Source organism: Hippoglossus stenolepis, chromosome 24, assembly GCF_022539355.2.
Source record: "Hippoglossus stenolepis isolate QCI-W04-F060 chromosome 24, HSTE1.2, whole genome shotgun sequence".
Lineage (NCBI taxonomy): Eukaryota > Metazoa > Chordata > Actinopteri > Pleuronectiformes > Pleuronectidae > Hippoglossus > Hippoglossus stenolepis.
This window is the reverse complement of record NC_061506.1, coordinates 418,168-435,869: the sequence shown is the minus strand read 5'-3', so window position 1 is coordinate 435,869 and position 17,702 is coordinate 418,168. Positions and strand designations below refer to the sequence as shown.

The 17,702-nt window shown below is 44.3% G+C and overlaps 2 protein-coding genes across 3 annotated transcripts; one reads left to right on the top strand and one right to left on the bottom strand.

The window, feature by feature from the left end:
• The first annotated feature begins 1,245 nt into the window (after positions 1 to 1,245).
• sh3yl1 (SH3 and SYLF domain containing 1) lies at positions 1,246 to 11,135 on the top strand. Its single transcript, XM_035150775.2, has 10 exons — positions 1,246 to 1,566; positions 4,518 to 4,628; positions 4,913 to 5,026; positions 6,381 to 6,445; positions 6,601 to 6,713; positions 7,583 to 7,711; positions 7,796 to 7,940; positions 8,673 to 8,859; positions 8,941 to 9,012; positions 9,866 to 11,135. Coding segments are annotated over exons 1-10 (1,146 nt in total). The 5' UTR covers positions 1,246 to 1,565; the 3' UTR covers positions 10,075 to 11,135.
• A 49-nt stretch (positions 11,136 to 11,184) lies between these two features.
• Positions 11,185 to 17,517, bottom strand: LOC118103637 (solute carrier family 22 member 13). Of its 2 annotated transcripts, XR_004694913.2 has the most exons (10): positions 17,042 to 17,517; positions 16,438 to 16,535; positions 16,189 to 16,343; positions 14,827 to 14,995; positions 14,624 to 14,726; positions 14,273 to 14,415; positions 13,903 to 14,114; positions 13,395 to 13,503; positions 11,744 to 13,318; positions 11,185 to 11,629 (listed from the first exon to the last, which is right to left on the bottom strand). XR_004694913.2 is itself a non-coding variant. In XM_035150771.2 (9 exons), the coding sequence occupies exons 1-9, from the start codon at positions 17,252 to 17,254 to the stop codon at positions 13,054 to 13,056; spliced, it is 1,467 nt and encodes a 488-aa protein (XP_035006662.1). In that variant the 5' UTR covers positions 17,255 to 17,517; the 3' UTR covers positions 11,185 to 13,053. The 2 variants fall into 2 exon arrangements, 1 of the variants encoding a protein (XP_035006662.1); XM_035150771.2 differs by having other exon boundaries at positions 11,185 to 13,318.
• Positions 17,518 to 17,702: the final 185 nt, after the last annotated feature.

The following is a 17,702-nucleotide window of genomic DNA, read 5'->3' as shown; positions in this document are numbered from 1 at the left end:
TGAAGTTAGCATGCTAACAACTGGAGTTAGCATGCTAACAACTGGAGTTAGCATGCTTATCAGCTAGTCCTGGTCCGTCGGCTCACTGTAGCATCAAGTCTGCTGCTCAGAGTCGTGGTATCATTTCTGGTTTCATAAACATAATGATGACTGAGTTCAGCAGCAGAGAAAATCAACACATAGCACCTAAAGCTAAAGTTTAATTTGATTTTGTCTTATACGTTGAACCAACATCTGTTAATCTCTCTGATTCTTTTCTTTCTATTCTTGTAAATAGCCGTCCTATCACTGTGCTGGGACCAGGTCCCACAACTCAACACTGACTCCACGCTCACTCAGCCAGCGTCACATTACTGAAGTTTCCTGATTTCAGTGTTTGCACTTGATGTTTTTCTTCTCTGCTCCACAATTGCTGACTTGCTTCTCGCAGATATTATCATTATTACTGTTATTATTCTAATGGCAGTAACTTGAATGTGTCTCCACAGGTTTTATTTTCGAGACGTCTGTGTGAAGGAACAAATAACTGCTCCGTGAATCCCTACAGAGTCGTTCCCTGGACTCGTGACCTCTGACCTCCCCGAGGAGCGCAGCTTACTTCGCTGCTGAGGGATTCACGATAACCCGTAGCGTGATGTGTTAACTGTGAGAACTGGACGATGGTCCGGACTGAGGCCAAACATGGGAAGGTTCTCACCGTTTAGTTCCTGAGTAAATAGACGTTCCAGAGGGAAGTCTGGACCTGGAACATTCCTCAACTGATTGGCTGTAATTGGCGACCGTTTAACGGTTTCAGCAAGAGGGCGCTCACGAGTCACTCCTCTATGAACTGGAGTTCACTCACAATTCACAATAAAGAATCAGGCACAAATAATTACGTTTTGTTTTCAGTTTAAGAAATTAGAAAATATCTTCTTCTTAGAACAAATAAGTGATGTATTTAAGGATAAATATGGTTAATATGACCTCATTAAATATCAAGGTATATATTTTTTGAGTGATTAACTGTTTCCCTGAGCACAGACTGACAGGCATCATCTCAACAAGTACAAGTTCAGAGCCTGACGGACACACAACACATACACAACATACACATACACTAAAAATGTATTAATGTATTGAATTAATAAATTAATTGCACAGATAACTTGCACTTTTATCTAACGCACAGAACGCGTTAGATAAAAGTCAATACCTGCCTGACAGACTGAACTGAGGGCACGCCGTCACCTCGGGAGCGCGCCCCGCCGGGAGCGCGCCCCGCCCTGAGGGCTGTCCGCGCGCCGCCTGTCTCCCTGACATCATCAATTCTGATCACGTGTTTGTATCGATCATCATCATCGATCAGCTCCGCCCACCTGCCCCTCCTGTCCACGTGACCTCCACTCGTCACTACCCATGTTTCACGACAGGTGCGTGATTTCCGGCAGCGCGGAGGGATCTCGCGAGAGTCAGGTGAGGCGGAAGTGAAGTGACGACAGAGTCCCGCGGCGGTTCACCTGTCCGCAGGTGAAGAAGAGAGAGAAGGAGGAAAAGAGGAGGAAGAGAGAGGGGAGAGAGAGAAGAGTGAGTACAGCTGATGTTCTGTTGAAGAAGGTTCTCCTGTCTCACCTGTCCTGTGTCACCTGTCTTCTTCCTGGTTCTCCTGCGCCTCAGTTCCAGTTCCACAGGATCCCCCGGTTCCAGCTGCGCGTTAACACGTCACATGTACCGAGAACCTCCAGGGACTTTCACTGAGGTTCTGTGGTCTAATAGGTTCGAGTTCTGGTTTTACTGAGGTTCTACCTGTGCTTTGGTTTCCAGTCCTCTATGAAGAGGTTCTGTTTGTTAGTGGTCTGTAACAGGAAGTGAGGTTCTAGTTGTATTCTGATGTGTAGTTATCTGTGGGCTTTCATTTCTTTTTATTAATGTCTCAGTTGCTTGTGGTTTCCTACGATAAGGATGAATTTGTCTTTAAAGAGGTTCTGGACTTCCACCGGGTCTTTGAGGAGGTTCTAGTGCTGTGACTCATTTGGCTCTGGGGTTCTATCTGAGGATGTTCTTGTTCTAGTGGGGGTTCCCAGGGTTCTAGTGTTCCATCTGGCTCTGCTCAGGGTCACAGCGCTGAGGTGTGGGGATGAGACCTGGTCACTTCTAGTTGACTTGAGGAAATGAGATTTGGAGCATGTGGTCCCCCACTGGGAGGTTCTGTTCTCAAGAGGAGGTTCTATGGGTCTCTGAAGAGGTTCTAGTTACTGTGGTTCCTGACACTCTGTCCCTCTACGCTGGGGAACTAATATAACGATGGATCACTATCTGACAGCTCGTTAGTGTTCACCAGCCAATCAGCTCTCCTGTGATTGGTTAATCAGTCAGCAGGTGACAGGCCTGGGGCGGAGGGGCGAGCCGTCGCCATGGTGACAGAGATGACTTCATTAATTGACAGCTCTGAGTCAGCTGCTGCTCGATTCTGTCGTAAACATGAATGACCTGTAATTAAAACATTTCAATGAAGTAATGAACCATAAGATCTTTTCAGTGATCTTATTGGCTGATCCACGACTGAGTCATGCATCACATGACGGGGACGACCACGTCCTCATAGACGCTCAAAGATCTGACTGGAACTGTCCTATAGTTATATATTTATATCTATATAAATACCTAATTGATGAAGAGATGAACGTCTCAGCGACGACTCTACGGTTCCGTCGACTTTCCTCCGGCACCAGAGTTTCACATTTATTGTCTGGGTTATGATGAGATATGGTTCAGCGCTCATGCTGCGCTCATGCTCCCCTCAGGATGAACTGAAATGACTCTGATGAATGAAATGTGGCCCAGACGTTCATGTTCCCCTCAGGATAAACTGTAGTAACTCTGAGGACCTTTCATCCAGCGCCGCCACCTGGTGGACGTGTTGATTGATTTATTCGCGAGCAGCGGCCTGTCGGACTTCAGACTGAGTGCAGAGCCTGATCCTGAATCAGCGGCAGCAGAGACCAGTCTGCCAACATGCCTCCTGCTGCAGCCAGCACATTCCTGACCCATGACACCACGACACACTGAGCGTCCTCCTGCACTCAGCTGCAGCACGCTGCGCCCCGCGGCCACAGCACACACAGCAACACAACACAGCAACACAACATATGACACAAAGCCTCAGTAACCAACACAATAACCATGATGTTCACATTAATACATGCAGAGAATACACGTGGTGACGAGAGGACAGAGGCCGATGAAGCAACTGAACAAAACAGAGACGATCTGTCAGTAAATTGATTCGTTCATCAGAGGGAAATTTAGATATTTAGAAAATCAATTAAATCATAATCTTCTAGAAAATGTCAGTTTGAGCTTTTGTACGAATGATCAGTTTTTTTAGGTCAATTTGGGCAAAACCAGACGTGTGAAAATGTCTTTAGCATTTGCACAACTTTATAAACAACACGATAAATCATTTAATCAAAAGAGGAGTCAGAAGATTCATGAAAAAAGTCGTAGACACAGATTCTTCCCAGAAGGAACGTTCACCCGAAAACTTCGTCACACTGAAACTGAATCAGAGCAGCATCAAGTGGCCGTCAGAAGAACTGCAGCTTAAAACACCAGAGGCAGCTGATTGGCCACAAGTACAAGTTTGAACTTGGCTAACAAAACTGATTATATATCTTATGATCTATGACTGATTTACTTTATTCCATAACCGTAAAAACTGGGACTTTTTGACCTTGAAGTAGATAAAAAAACCTCAGAAATTATCTGAAATTAAATAAATAAGATTTCAGATCACACCTATTTATCCTGCATGACATACACTAGATTGTTTTCCACTAATAACCAACCACCTGATTCTACACAACCTGTCATCACGCTTCAACATTCAGATGTGTGTAATCACAGTTTAACAATAATCAATCAGAAGAACTAATCAAAGTGTTTCTTTACACCGAAGCTCGATTCTCCTGATCCGTTTTCAGGTTGTGACTCTTGACAGAACAAGACGTTGAAGAAGATCAAGACGTTGAAGAAGAACAAGCGTTGAAGAAGGCGTTGAAGAAGAACAAGGCGTTGAAGAAGATCAAGACGTTGAAGAACAAGACGTTGAAGAAGACGTTGAAGAACAAGACGTTGAAGAAGAACAAGTCGTTGAAGAAGACGTTGAAGAACAAGACGTTTGAAGAAGACGTTGAAGAACAAGACGTTTGAAGAAGACGTTGAAGAAGAAGATGTTAAAGATGTCACTTCGGACTCTGGGGAAACTGGGGCAGACTTTTCAAGTGTTTCACAGACGATGATCAGTCAGGATGAAACTGCTTCTTCCGAACAAGGCGCTCACAGTCGTTAAGGAGCAGAACAGCCTCTTTTAGCTGCGATGCAGATAAGATAAGATCGACTGAAGGGAACAAGGAGCTCATTGACCAGCAGTGTGACTGAAAATCAGCAGGAAGGCTGAAATGTTCAAGTTTTGGGGAAAGAAACCTCTGAATGAGCTCTTGATGTTTTAATGAGGCATGTAATTTGTGTGTTTGCAGTGAGTAACCCCATCCCGTCCAATCTGAAGTCAGAGGCCAAGAAAGCTGCCAAGATCCTGACGGACTTCACAGAGATCTCCAGCAGGATCGGACCAGACAAGCTCATCCCCCGTAAGAGCGTCTGTTAACTCACATTCAGCTGTATCAGATATACAGGCTCACATTAAACTGTATTAAATAAACAGTGAGTAAACTCAAATGAAAACAGTTAAATAAGATAAAATCTGATCAGATCTTCAGGCACGGAGCTGGACGACAGAACTGGTCCTGACTGACAGAGAAATAGTTCAGCACTTTGGGGACGACATTTCCTTGACTTCTGAGCTTTATGCTAAGCTAAGCTAAGCTAACTCTCTAAACGTGTTTATTGAAAAGTGTGTTTCCGTGTGTTGCAGCTCATGTGATAGCGAAGGCCGAGGGTCTGGCCATCATCTCCGTCATCAAGGCCGGCTTCATGATCACCGCCCGAGGAGGAAGTGGCATCGTCATCGCCCGACTGGCCGACAGACGTAAGACCTCTGACCTCTGACCCCTGACCCTGTCCGTCTGTCTTTACATTCAGGGTTTCTCTTCCTGTTTGTCTGGGTCTTCGGTTCCACTCTGACCTTTTTGTTTTTGCGGGTCTTTTTTTTGACATGCTGCGTTTCCTTAGCAACAAGCAGACACAGTGGCTCAGATGTGCCCTCGGCGCTGTGAGCAGTCATCTGATGGGCTGTGTCTTCGGTCACGGATAATAATTAACTCGTCTGGCGGTGGCGGCTGTCACATTTCCGTGGCGGGTGTCAGAGTTTGTCGTTGGGCCAAACCCAGCGAGGATCACACGGGCGGAGCTGCAGCTGACGCCTGCACTTCCTCTGCAGGCGGTTTGTTGCTTTAGTGTTTTGAGACCAGAAGTTGAACAGTCTGAACACAGAATGAAGTTTGAACTACATGTTCTGATGTGCGGACGCCGCCACACGTGGCTTTTAAAGGTTGAACGATGTGATGAAAAGCAGGAAGCAGAGATTTGTTTTTTCTAGGTAAATTTTCTGGTTTATTTAACATCAAAAAGTAAATAATTTGTTCATGGTGACGTCTGTAAATAATTTATTTCTCTCGAAAGTTCAAAACACAGATGTTTGATTCACTTGATGGATTCAAGTGAAAAATCGGACATCGTTTCCGACTGTTTAAACGTCACGTGTCTCGTTCTGCTGCTCTGAACAAACCGAGGATCAAGAATCACAGATCTGAGGCTGAGACGTCAACAACAACTGATTCCTACACATGTGGAGTTGTACAATAAATAAAGTGCACAAATGAATTGATCCGAACATTTTGAGACACAACAAATACAGTTACATTTCCTGGATAAGCAAAAAGATCACTAAATACAGAATATATATGTATATATAAATGTTAACATGTATTACTATTAATGTACTTGATTCATCTAGTTAGAAATGTGTTTTATATCAGGTCAATAATTACACTTCGTTGGTCTCAAGTCGACAGAACATTATAAATGACAAAATAATAACTAACTTTAAGCGAAAGTGAAAGAGAAAAGAGGTAAAAGATGACAGATGGAATGATGTATAAATAGATCATAACAATCTACAGTACATGTATGTACGTTATATATGAAAGAGGTAAGAGATTAGGTAAGATTGTAATTCTCCCATTTTTTCATGTTTCCTCATTTGGTCCGGAAGTTTCCTAAAATGACCCCAACTGTAAAAGAACGGCCACGGGCAAATTCACGGAGTTACAAATCTGACAAAACAAGATTATACAACACATTCTTGTTTATTTATAGAAATTCAACCAGAGATAATCTGTTTTTCTTGTTCATAACTAAAATGATGTGTGTTGTGTTTGTAGGTTGGTCGGCGCCTTCTGCCATCGGCATCGCTGGTCTGGGAGGAGGCTTCGAGATCGGAGTGGAGGTGAGAGAACTCGATAAACTCTCTTCAGCTGCATACGTGGGACGATTAATGACTGTATATAAAGAGACTGTATATAAAGTGACTGTATATAAAGAGACTGTATATAAAGAGACTGTATATAAAGAGACTGTATATAAAGACAGCCCTGCTCTCAGGTGTCGGACCTGGTGATCATCCTGAACCAGCGAAGGGCCATTGAGGCGTTCACAAAGGGCGGGAACCTGACGCTGGGCGGGAACTGCACCGTTGCCGTGGGACCCATGGGCAGGTGAGCACCCGTCCTCGCTGCCTCGGACTCTTCATTCTGTTTAATATTTACTTTGGATGTAAATCACAGCTTCAGGTTTAATGTTTTTTAGAGACGGGATGTTCAGTGGTTGTTTGTGTCTGAAGCAGAACCACGTTGAGGATCTGTAACTTCAGATGTGTGATGTGATTGTTCCACAGGGAGGTCTGCGTTGTTTGTTCCTCATGTTCTCTAGTGTGCGTGTGGGCGTGGCCAGGTGTTTCACAGGTAAACGCTTTGTGTCACAGTCCTGTTGAAGAACTGAGCAGCAGTGGGACTTTAACCTAGAACCCTTTGAGACTGTTTCTAGAGACCTATAGAACCTTCTCTCGACCAGAACCTCCTAGTAGATGAGTAGAACCTCTTCATACATCACTACAACTTCCTCAAAGTCCCACAGAACATCCTGTGAAGTCCCGCCCCTTTGTGGGCAACTAGAACCTCATCTCAGGCCTAGAACCTTCTCTCAATGTCTAGAACTCTTGAATAACGAGAATCGTTCCATATATGACCAGATCCACAAAACTCTCCAATGAAGGCATTGCAGGAATTTCCCAGTTTGGGATCATGAAAGTACATTTATTGATCTATCTAGAACTTACTGTTGTGGTCTGGAACCTCCTCACGAGAACCTCCTTGGCCATAAGAACCCAACTAAAGATGTTGAGATCTTCCACAAACACGACAGGAAACAAACGGACTTCTTGTTCTGTTCACTCTGTTTTCTAGGTTCTTTAATGAAGAGTTAGCTCAGTTGTATATTTATTGTTTCCTCTCTCTGTAGTTTATTATGTGTTTCTCAGTATTTCTTCCTCACAGATAACGAACGTCTTCCTCATCTTGTTCCTCAGGAACGTGGAGGCTGATGTGGCGCTGCGTAGCACTGCAGCTGTTTTCACCTACTGCAGGTCCAGAGGTTTGTTTGCTGGAATCTCATTGGAGGGATCGTACCTGATTGAACGCAAAGAGACCAACCGCAAGTACGTACACCCGCCGCCGACCTCCCCGACTGTCGCAGCTTGAATCACCCAAGTTCTCTTGTACTTTTATGTGCACTGTGGCAGGTTTTACTCCCAGGATATCCGTGCGTCGGCCATTTTGAACGGCGATGTGGAGCCTCCCGCGGTTTGCTCCGCCCTTTATCACATCCTGGATGCCTACGCCGATGCCTACACCACCGACTGGACCAGCAAGAACATGCGATCAACGGTAAGTGACGTCAAACACAGCGTTGTAGACCTGGACCTGTCCGTGGTCAGGCGGCACTCAGGGAATTCAGCTGAGGTTTTGATTTGTTTAATTAGTTTTTTCATGTCTGGTCCGGTCAGATGATTCTTCCAGAACTAATACTGTCTTCCAGCCACTTCTCTCAGCAGCGTTCAGTTGTAAAATAAAAGCTGTTGGGATAGAGAAACGTTTCAAGTTGAATTTCAGCCTCCTGTGTGTCTTCTCTTTGATGACTGATCAGCTTGTTGCTGGAAATAGCAACTAGAACTAAGAGGGGCCTCTTTCAGCATGTGGCCACCAGCGGACGTAGTAAACTCCCGAACCTGAAGTCAGAGCCTGACGACCAGGACACAACTACACAAAGTGTCAGAGGTTTAAAGTGTGAAACCAGGTTTCATACTTATTAATATTTGTTGGATTGTTTGAGCGTCGTCTTGTTTGTGGATCTGAATTCAGCCTTTTGATCCGTGTTCTTTTCACCAGTAAACACAGTTGTGCTGGTCGGTGGAACTCACGTCCATGAAATGACAAGTTAACCCGACATCAGTCGCTTCATTCTGGATCTTTCTGCCTTTTGCAGCGTTTAAATCTGAGGCTCCTTCATGACGACTGTTTTCATTTGAAAGATTTTCACTTACCGACGGTGTTCATGTTTTTAACGAGTCACCGGGTGATTTATTAAATGTCATTCAGCTCTTTTATTTCTCTCTGTAGTCGTCTTTCACTCCATCCAGACCTGTAGCTCCGCCTAAACAGAAACCTCCAACCAGCTACCAGCCACCAGCGACCAACTACAAACAACCAGCAGCCGGCTACCAGCCACCAGCAGCCGGCTACCAGCCACCAGCAGCCGGCTACCAGCCACCAGGCGGCTACCAGCCACCAGCAGCGGCCGGCTCAGGTAAAGTCCCCGTCGACAACGTGTTGTTTTCAGTCACGTGTGTGTTGTCGAGGTCAGTGTGTGATGTTGTGATGCGTTCAGGTCCATGGTCAGGAACAGGAAATAAAAATGCCCTCTACCCGAGCATTTCCGTCTATAAATCGAACACCTCAGGTGAGTGTGCACATCCACCTTCATCTCTGACAACCGGTTACCATGGTTACAGCTTGTTTCCTTCTCTACCTCCTTCGTTTACCTCCAACTTCTTCTTTATCCACTTCTTCCTCTTTTCCTTTCCTTCACTCTCCTCCATTCCTCTTTCACTTCATCCTTCACTGCTTTGTCTCCTTGTTTCCTTCAACCGTTTCCTCTCTTCCTCTTCTCCCTCCTTCATTCCTTCCTCCTCTTTTCCTCTCAACTTCCTGGGACCAGTTCTGATGCTGCAGCTCCCTCTAGTGGCCCAGCAGCCACATGTTTCTGCTTCACTTTTCCTCCTGGTTTAAAAACGACTCAATGAAATAAAGATGAAGACGTAAAGTTATAACATGATAACGACACCGACTCATTTTTCACTTCATTCATAGAAAAGAGTATTCATAGAAAATACACGATAATATTCTATATGTGTATTTTTATTATATCATTTATTTTAATTTAGCATATTCTAATATTGAACGTGTCAATTAATTTGTAATGATGCATTATATGTATTTAATATATCTATATATGATATTATTTTTTTAAACGCACTAAAGTACATTTGTAATGTTGAGTATATGAATAAAAATAAAAATAGGACATAAAATACATGTTTTCAAAATACTCAATTGACATAGTAATGATAACAGATTATTTACAAAAGATAAAATAATGAAAAATGAAATAAAATAGAACATAAAAAAGTATTAAATAAAATCACTGTGTATATTATATATAAATATAAATATTTTCTCAAATACCCCACAATTCATATAAAGACACAAATGTTGTGAAGTCAAATTTAAAGCTTGTGATTTTTCTCCTCTAGGTGGCGCACCATCTGCGGGTGCAACCAGCGGACAGCTGGTTGTCACGGCGACCCACCCGTATGCGGGGCAGCAGCCCGGCGACCTGAGCTTCGTCCCCGGCGACCAAATCACCGTCATCACCAAGACAGAGTCCCAGTACGACTGGTGGGAGGGGCAACTGGTCGATGGGCGGGTCGGCATCTTCCCCGCTAACTTCGTCACGTACTGATACTCACCTGGTGGAGTGTGGAGGTACTGCAGCTAATACCACACTCTACGGGAAGAGGGAGGGGTCAAGGGACAGGTTTTGGGTTTTGCTTCATTTTAGAGCTTTAACGATTATTAAAAGAAAATATGCAACTTTTTTAAGAATCAGTTGTCGAATCGTTGTAAACTGAATATTTTGTTGTTTTTCACACAAACAAACTGATTCTGGATTAATTCAGGAAATAATCCGCAGATCATTTGAAAATGAAAATAATCACTTTAGTTTACAGGTTTGTTATTTACAAAGAATTCCATAGAAATGTTTCTGAATGTAAACATATATATTTATTATCAATGAGTCATTTATTCAAACACATATTCATGAAGTGTGTGAACAGCTGCAGACACACTCCAGCTTTCTGCTGCTTCCTCCACTAAATGTTCCTCAATGTTCTACACACTTTTAATTCACACATTAAAAACAGTTCTCATAAAGAAGAATGTTTCAGAAGAATAACGTGAGATCAAATGACATCACATGTTCCTCTTCAACCAGATTTTTAGAAATGAACAGAGCAGTGGAAACTTTGCTGTGAACACAACAATGAAACATCAGCTGATTAAAAGTCTGAATCAAATCTTTCGCTCCAACACCTTCGTGGCCTTCATCTGAGAATTCTGCAGCAGAACTCACTTCCTGTCCTTTCCCTTCAAAATACAAACAAGAAAAACAACCAAAAACCTCTTTTATATTTGGTACCAAAATAAAAGCACTTTTCAAACTAAATTAAGATGGATTTGATTTAGAAAGTCCTTTTATTAGTTTTTTTCATTTTGTTATATATAAGAGTATTTAAATCCTCTGTGGTCTGTTACTGTCTCCACCTTTACAATGTGTCCACAGCACGAAACGGGACGTGGGGGGTGTTAGTTCTTTATCTTCTGTGCTTGTGGTCAATATATAATGCAGCAGGATTATCACTTTATCTAGATTAACATAATAATAATGATGTTTGTGGGATTGTTTTTACATATCAGAGGCTGTTTGAAGATTATAAATAAATCAAATTTATAAAACTGTCATTTGCATCAATTACTATTTATGTCCAGTTTGTCAAATAAATGATTGAGAAAGTTCAAACTTATTAAAATGTCTAAAATAATTTGCAATTAAAATAAAATATCTGTAAATGAGACTTAAAGTAGATGGAAGCTGAGATGCTGTTGAGTATAATTTCACATGTATGTGTGAATCTGCTGATCGATGAAGACGAGGAAGCAGTTCTTCACTGAATGGAAACCACCAGTTGGACTGAGGAGGAAACGACTCGTCCTGATTAAAAAACAAATCTCCTGTTCCAACACAAACTTTAAAGCAACGTGATGATTCTGTTCACGTGTCTTTGAAGTCGCTCACTTCACAGACGTTCTGTTACGACGTGAATCTCCCGTGAATCGGACGTCATCGCTCCGAACAGAAGAGCTCTGTGGCTCACAGCTACCGGTCACAGCGCTGACATCAGGCCGGAGAGAAGAAGGACGAGTCCTGAGAACAGTTCTACTCTCACATCTGAACGCTGGAAGAAAAAGATCAACACGTTGCTTTTCACTGAAGCAGAAATCTGAAAAGACTTTTTCAGGTTTGACATTTTCTAGATCAAACCAGAGTCAAAATGAAAAAACCCATTCACCTCAAAGTTTAACCTCCGATTTGAAACCGTCTTCGCACTCGAGCCCATAAGATTCTCACTCTCCAGGTTTATTCCTCAAAAGGTCCCTTCTCAAATCCAACAGAAACATTAAAGACACATACTCGTGTTACTTTACATAGAAAGTGATTCTATTCTCAATCCCGCAGAAAATTTACGATTTCAAACGTTTCTTTGAAGATTTCTTGTGGTCGTCGGACATAAATGAGACTTTGTGTGAAAAGCACACATCAGCACTTTGAACTACTTTTACATAAAGTTGTTTTTCTATCAAATAAACAGACTCCGTGTTTGTTCAGGCTGAATTCACTCAGTGATTTGTGATAAACAAACAGTTTGTTCACAGATTCTTCCACAGGAAACGTTCCAGTATCTGAGAAGTCCTGATGAGTCCTGATGAGTCTGGAGGATCTGAACCAGCGGGTTTCTGCACAGGTTCGATCCCCTGAATGGAGTCTGTCGCTCAGGTTTTTCATCTTTTCATTTTATCTTCTTCTTCGTGCAAACGACGTGGACGTAAAAGTCGCTCGCAGGAAAGAATCCGAAAGACTTAATGAAAACGAGTTTTCTCCAGGTGACGACTGAACTCTGTCCTTTCAATCTTGTAAAACATAAAACATCTGAAATGATTAAGACTAAGTATAAGTTTCATTCTCCTGAACACAAACTGTCACCTGCTGCTCTGCATCACCTGAGGATCACCGCGCTGTCACTGCTGCATTGTGGGACATTAAGAGTGTTGTGTAATCATGCAGCCATACCTCTACGTTTTAAAACTAAAACCCAGATGAATAAGAGAAATTTTCAGTTTAGTTGCTTTATACTTTTATTCTATTTTGCTTTTTCAAGACAAAAGTTACAATTTAAAGATTAAAGTTTAACGTTTAGGAATAAATCCAACTAGCTGCGTTAGTGACAATGTGCCCGTCCACTGAAGAACTCCATGAAAATGGTGAAACTGTTCTTCACAATCTCTAATATAAAGTATTATTGGTTTTACTCGTGAAGTTTGAAAGAGACAAACGGAAATCTTTGGTTTAAAGTGTTTTTTGAGGTCATGAGTTTAAACCTTGAAGATCTCGTACTTTGTGCAAACGGACGTTTCAAGATAAAAACTGAGGAACTACAGAGAACGTTGAGGTGCGACTTAGTAAAAACTGAAATCTACGACAAAAGATCTTCTTCAGGTTTGTTTGTTCAAAAGACAAAGCCAGACAGGAAGCAGAACCGTTTCAAAGTAAAAGCATATCATGAAATAGTGTTAAAACAGGAGTCTGGGCTCGTGAGGAAAGTTATATGATAAAAGTTTGTTTCTCATCATGTCCTCCAGATGGCGCCTGTGTGTGCGGCTGCCGGTCACAGTCCTCCACGGAATCAGGAAGCGTCACGCCGCTGGTCTCCGGCAGCATCAGGCACAGGCCGCAGCCTATGATTGGTCCGCTGCTGTACACGGCCATGGCAGCCAATGAGATTGCTCCGTTGGGGTTGGGGGGAACGAGGGTGTTGACGAGGCAGCCGAGGCGGAAACACAGGTTGACCAGGGACACGCAGCGCTGCCTGGATCAGAACGACACCGGTTACATGGAATCTGCTGCAAATGTGACCAGCTAAGTCTGAGTGAGTGGGCGTGTACCTGACCACGGTGGGGAACAGCTCGATGGCGTACAGCGTCGAGATGAAGATGGCCGCCAGGATGCAGAGTTTTCCCAACAGAGCCAAACTCATCACCAGCACCGGTTCGCCTGCACGACAACCAACCAATCAATATCTGATCACTGATCAATATCACGTCAGTCAGAGACTAATCCATCAAAGATTCCACCGATATAAATGTCCCCGTATTGACATTTTGACACATTTGAAAAGGTTTAAATAAAATCGTAGCTGACAATTTCTTCCTATTGATTAATGATCAATGAGTTTTGGACGAAGAATTTCCTGCGTGCGGGTGTTTAACGTGAGGACAGAATATCTGAGCCTCCGCTAACACACAGCTAACCTTTACATAAACAACACTGTCGTCTGCGTAGTGAGTCATTTCTTTCAAATACTTAGTGGGCCTGAGATCGAACCCTGTGGGACTCCTGTGCTCAAACTCTACTCAGAGCAACTTCATCTTCTTTACATATGATTGTTTTCACCGTCATATCTGGACAGAAGCAACGACACGAAGCAGGCCGCTCCGCTCAGGAAGAGGGCGAGCATGCTGATTGGCCGTCGCCCCAGGCGGAGCAGTGGGACGAGCAGGCAGGGAGCCTCTGATAGGCCGGAGAAGAACTGGGCGGAGTAGACGCCGACGCCGAAGGAGCCGATGTTCATACAGATGCCAAAGTACGTCAGCGCTGATGCTGCACTGCAAAACAACCACAGGTCAAAACATCTTGTTGTTCTTTGTTTTCAGTTTCTCAAATGAGTCAAATACTAATTTCTTCTCTTGTATTTATCGTCATGAATTCAGTCCACATGAAAAGAGCAGGACTGTTCCACTCTGTAAGGACATGCTCGTCTCACCTCAGGTAGCTCATGATGAAGAGTCTCAGCAGGATGGTCGGGTGTCGGAGGAGGATGATGTCACTGGGGGCGGGGCCTGTGTGTGGCTCCTCCTTCTGAACCTCGAAGGGTTTCTGCAGGTCAGAGCAGGACGAGTGCAACAGCTGCACGTGCACACACACACACACACACACACACACTTCCATTAATAGATCAGGTCACCGAGCAGATGAGTAAAAGTCTGATGTTTATGTCTGTTTTATTTTATTAAGATGAATAAATGTTTCAGTGTTTGTGTCCAAAGATACAAAATGTGTGAATATATGTGAAACCCGGACGTGTGTTTGTGTGTTTGTGTGTTTGTGTGTTTACCAGGTCCAGACACTGTTTATCTGCAGGGCTGTTGCTACGGTAACGGTCCAAAACGTCCATCTTCCTCTTCAACAACAACCAGCGAGGAGACTCTGGGATGGAACTAAAATAAAACGCTTCAGTAAAGTGCCGCTGTTAGAAACCCCTGTTTGACCAGGTGGACAGGTGGACAGGAGGACAGGAGGACAGGAGTGTGCACGTACAAGTAGAGCGGCAGACAGACGAGCTGCGGCAGAGCCAGCGACAGGTGCAGGTGAGTCCAGGTGGGACTGAGCCAGGCCAGAGGAGCTCCCACCATCGTCCCCACGCTGAAGCAGAAGGGCAGGACGGCCGGCGGCCAGAGCCGAGCAGCAGGGGGCGTCCACTCCACGGCTGCAACGCAAACACGCTAACTGCTGCTGACGTGTCTCACAGGGACAGTTCACAACAAGTTCCCCAAAAGGTCACGCATCGGGCAAGCATGTACACAGAACTACGAACGTCCGTCTCCATGCAGATGACACACAATCCTACATTTCTGTTTGGATCCAAACATCCTGGTGTCTCTGACCACCTGTTTGTCCTCGATAGAAGAACAGACGCTGCTGCGAGGACAGATTACAGAACTACCAAGTGTTGGATTGGATCAAGAGTTCAACCCGAACGACGTCTTTCCACCGGAGAATCGGATACAAACTGTCGTCGTGGCCTCTTCTCTGGCCGGAGAGTTCCAAACAGAGGATGTAGTAAAAGAGACGAAGACGAGGAGGAGTGGGCAAGGAAGGGAGGGAATAAGAAAGGAGACAAGGAGCTAAGAAAGGAGAGTAAAGGTAAAATAGAAGAAGAAGGTAGTGAAGGAAATCAGGAGACGTGGAAGGAAAGGACAAAGGAAACAGTGAAGGGAAGGAAAGGAGGAAGTGAGAAAGGAATAGGAAATAGTGAAGGAATTCAGGAGGAATGGAAGGAATGTGTTTTTATCTTCTTCTACAATTTCATTGATATTTGATTATGTCAGTTTCTTATACACTTGTCTTGTTTTCAGTTTAATATTATGTATAAACATGATGTTTTCCTTCATTAAAGCAGGATTTCATTGTCCTGCTTCCTCTGAGACTCTTTAACAAATCCTCCAGCCGCTCTGACCTCTGATCAGAGCGGCTGGAGGCCGTCTCGCTTCATTACCTCAGTGCGGTCTGCACGACTCTATCTGGGACACGTGTTCCACATCAGGCGTGTGTGTGTCCATGTGTGTGTGTGTGTGTGTCCCACCGAGGTCCAATAAGACTCACGGGACAAACCACAGTCTGGTTCTTTAATTCATAATAACCTTCAACCAGACGTTACAGTAAACGAAACACGTTTTCTTCTGTTTCTAAGAAGTAAATATAAGTACGAGATGAATAAAGATGGAATGAAGGTTGTGTGGGTGGGTGGGGGTGTGTGTGTGTGTGTGTGTGTGTGTGTGTGTGTGTGTGTGTGTGTGTGTGTGTGTGTGTGTGTGTGTGTGTGTGTGTGTGTGTGTGTGTGTGTGTGTGTGTGTGTGTGTGTGTGTGTGTGTGTGTGTGTGTGTGTGTGTGTGTGGTTACCCAGGCTGAAGGAGCAGATGTTGATGCAGCAGCAGCAGAGACCAGTCAGGCAGCGAACGGCGAGGAAGACCAGTGGCTGAGGAAGGACGGCGGGCACGAGGCCACACAGAGCGTGCACGCACACACACACCAGCAGCAGTGGACGCTTCCCATACCTGCACGTGAGCAAGGTATTTATCTGTTATTGTTACACCCACATGTTGTTCACATGTAGAATGAACTGATCATCATGTGTCATGTGAGTCGTACCGGTCAGATAACTCTCCTCCAATCAGAGAGCCCAGCAGCTGGCCCACCATGAACACAGTCTGACCATAGGACAACCAGTCTGTCCACGCACACACTGACTGACACGCACACACACACACACACACACACGTACGTTACTACAACGGCGCCCAGGGGCTAAAAGGTGAAAGTGTTGACCATCGACCACACAGAGGTCAAAGGTCACCAACTGTTCAAACACTCAATACGTCACATGGAGAAGAAATAAAAAGTACATGTGGAGAAGCTGTTTGACTTAATGATTGAAAACATGTCCTCATCATAGTGTCTCACTCGTGGTCTCCATGGAAACCACAGGATCACCTGGCGCGGTGCAGACTTTAGCTCGAGTTCGACTAACTTCCCTCTAATGGTTGATCGACGTCAGGTTTCTCATTAACACGGAATCTGTTCATTTATCAACAGGTTCCAAAAGATACCAAATAAACTCAAGTCCTTGATTATTCAAATTAAAAGAAGTTTACAAGATAAACTTAAAATACAACATGAAAGATAAACTCTGTATATTTAAATGTACAGTTTAAGGAATAAACTAAATTAGTTTCAGGAGCTTATCACCACTCACGTCTTGCTGCCGGTTCTCCGTCCTCCAATCGGCTTCGTCCTCGAGCCCTGATTGGTTGATCTCTGCATTCAAAGCGTCCGGGCCGGTGCCGTTACCATGGCTACAAGTGTCCACGGCGATGGCTGCGGTGAAAATGTCGAGGAAGAAGAGGAAGGAGGTGAAGACGAAGATGACAGACAGGCGCCAGTAGACAGACAGCTGCAGCGGAGACATGGTCCCAGGTTCGAGTCCCTCCTCTCTCTGTGAACTTTAACACGCTCTGCAGCCAGCTTTCTATTAACAGCTGCTGCTGATAGACACACAGACAGACAGACGAGGGACAGGCAGGTGAGAGAGAGACAGACCAAGAGAGACAGACAGCTGCAGCAGAGACATGGTTCCAGGTTCGAGTCCCACCTCTCTCTGTGTGAACTTTAACACGCTCTGCAGCCAGCTTTCTATTAACAGCTGCTGCTGACAGACACACACAGAGAGAGAGAGAGAGGGAGAGAGAGAGAGAGAGAGAGAGAGAGAGAGAGAGAGGTTGGAGAGAGAGAGAGAGAGAGAGGGAGAAGAGAGAGAGAGAGAGAGAGAGAGAGAGGGAGAGAGAGAGAGAGAGAGAGAGTAGAGAGAGAGAGAGAGAGAGAGACAGAGAGAGAGAGAGAGAGAGAGAGAGAGACAG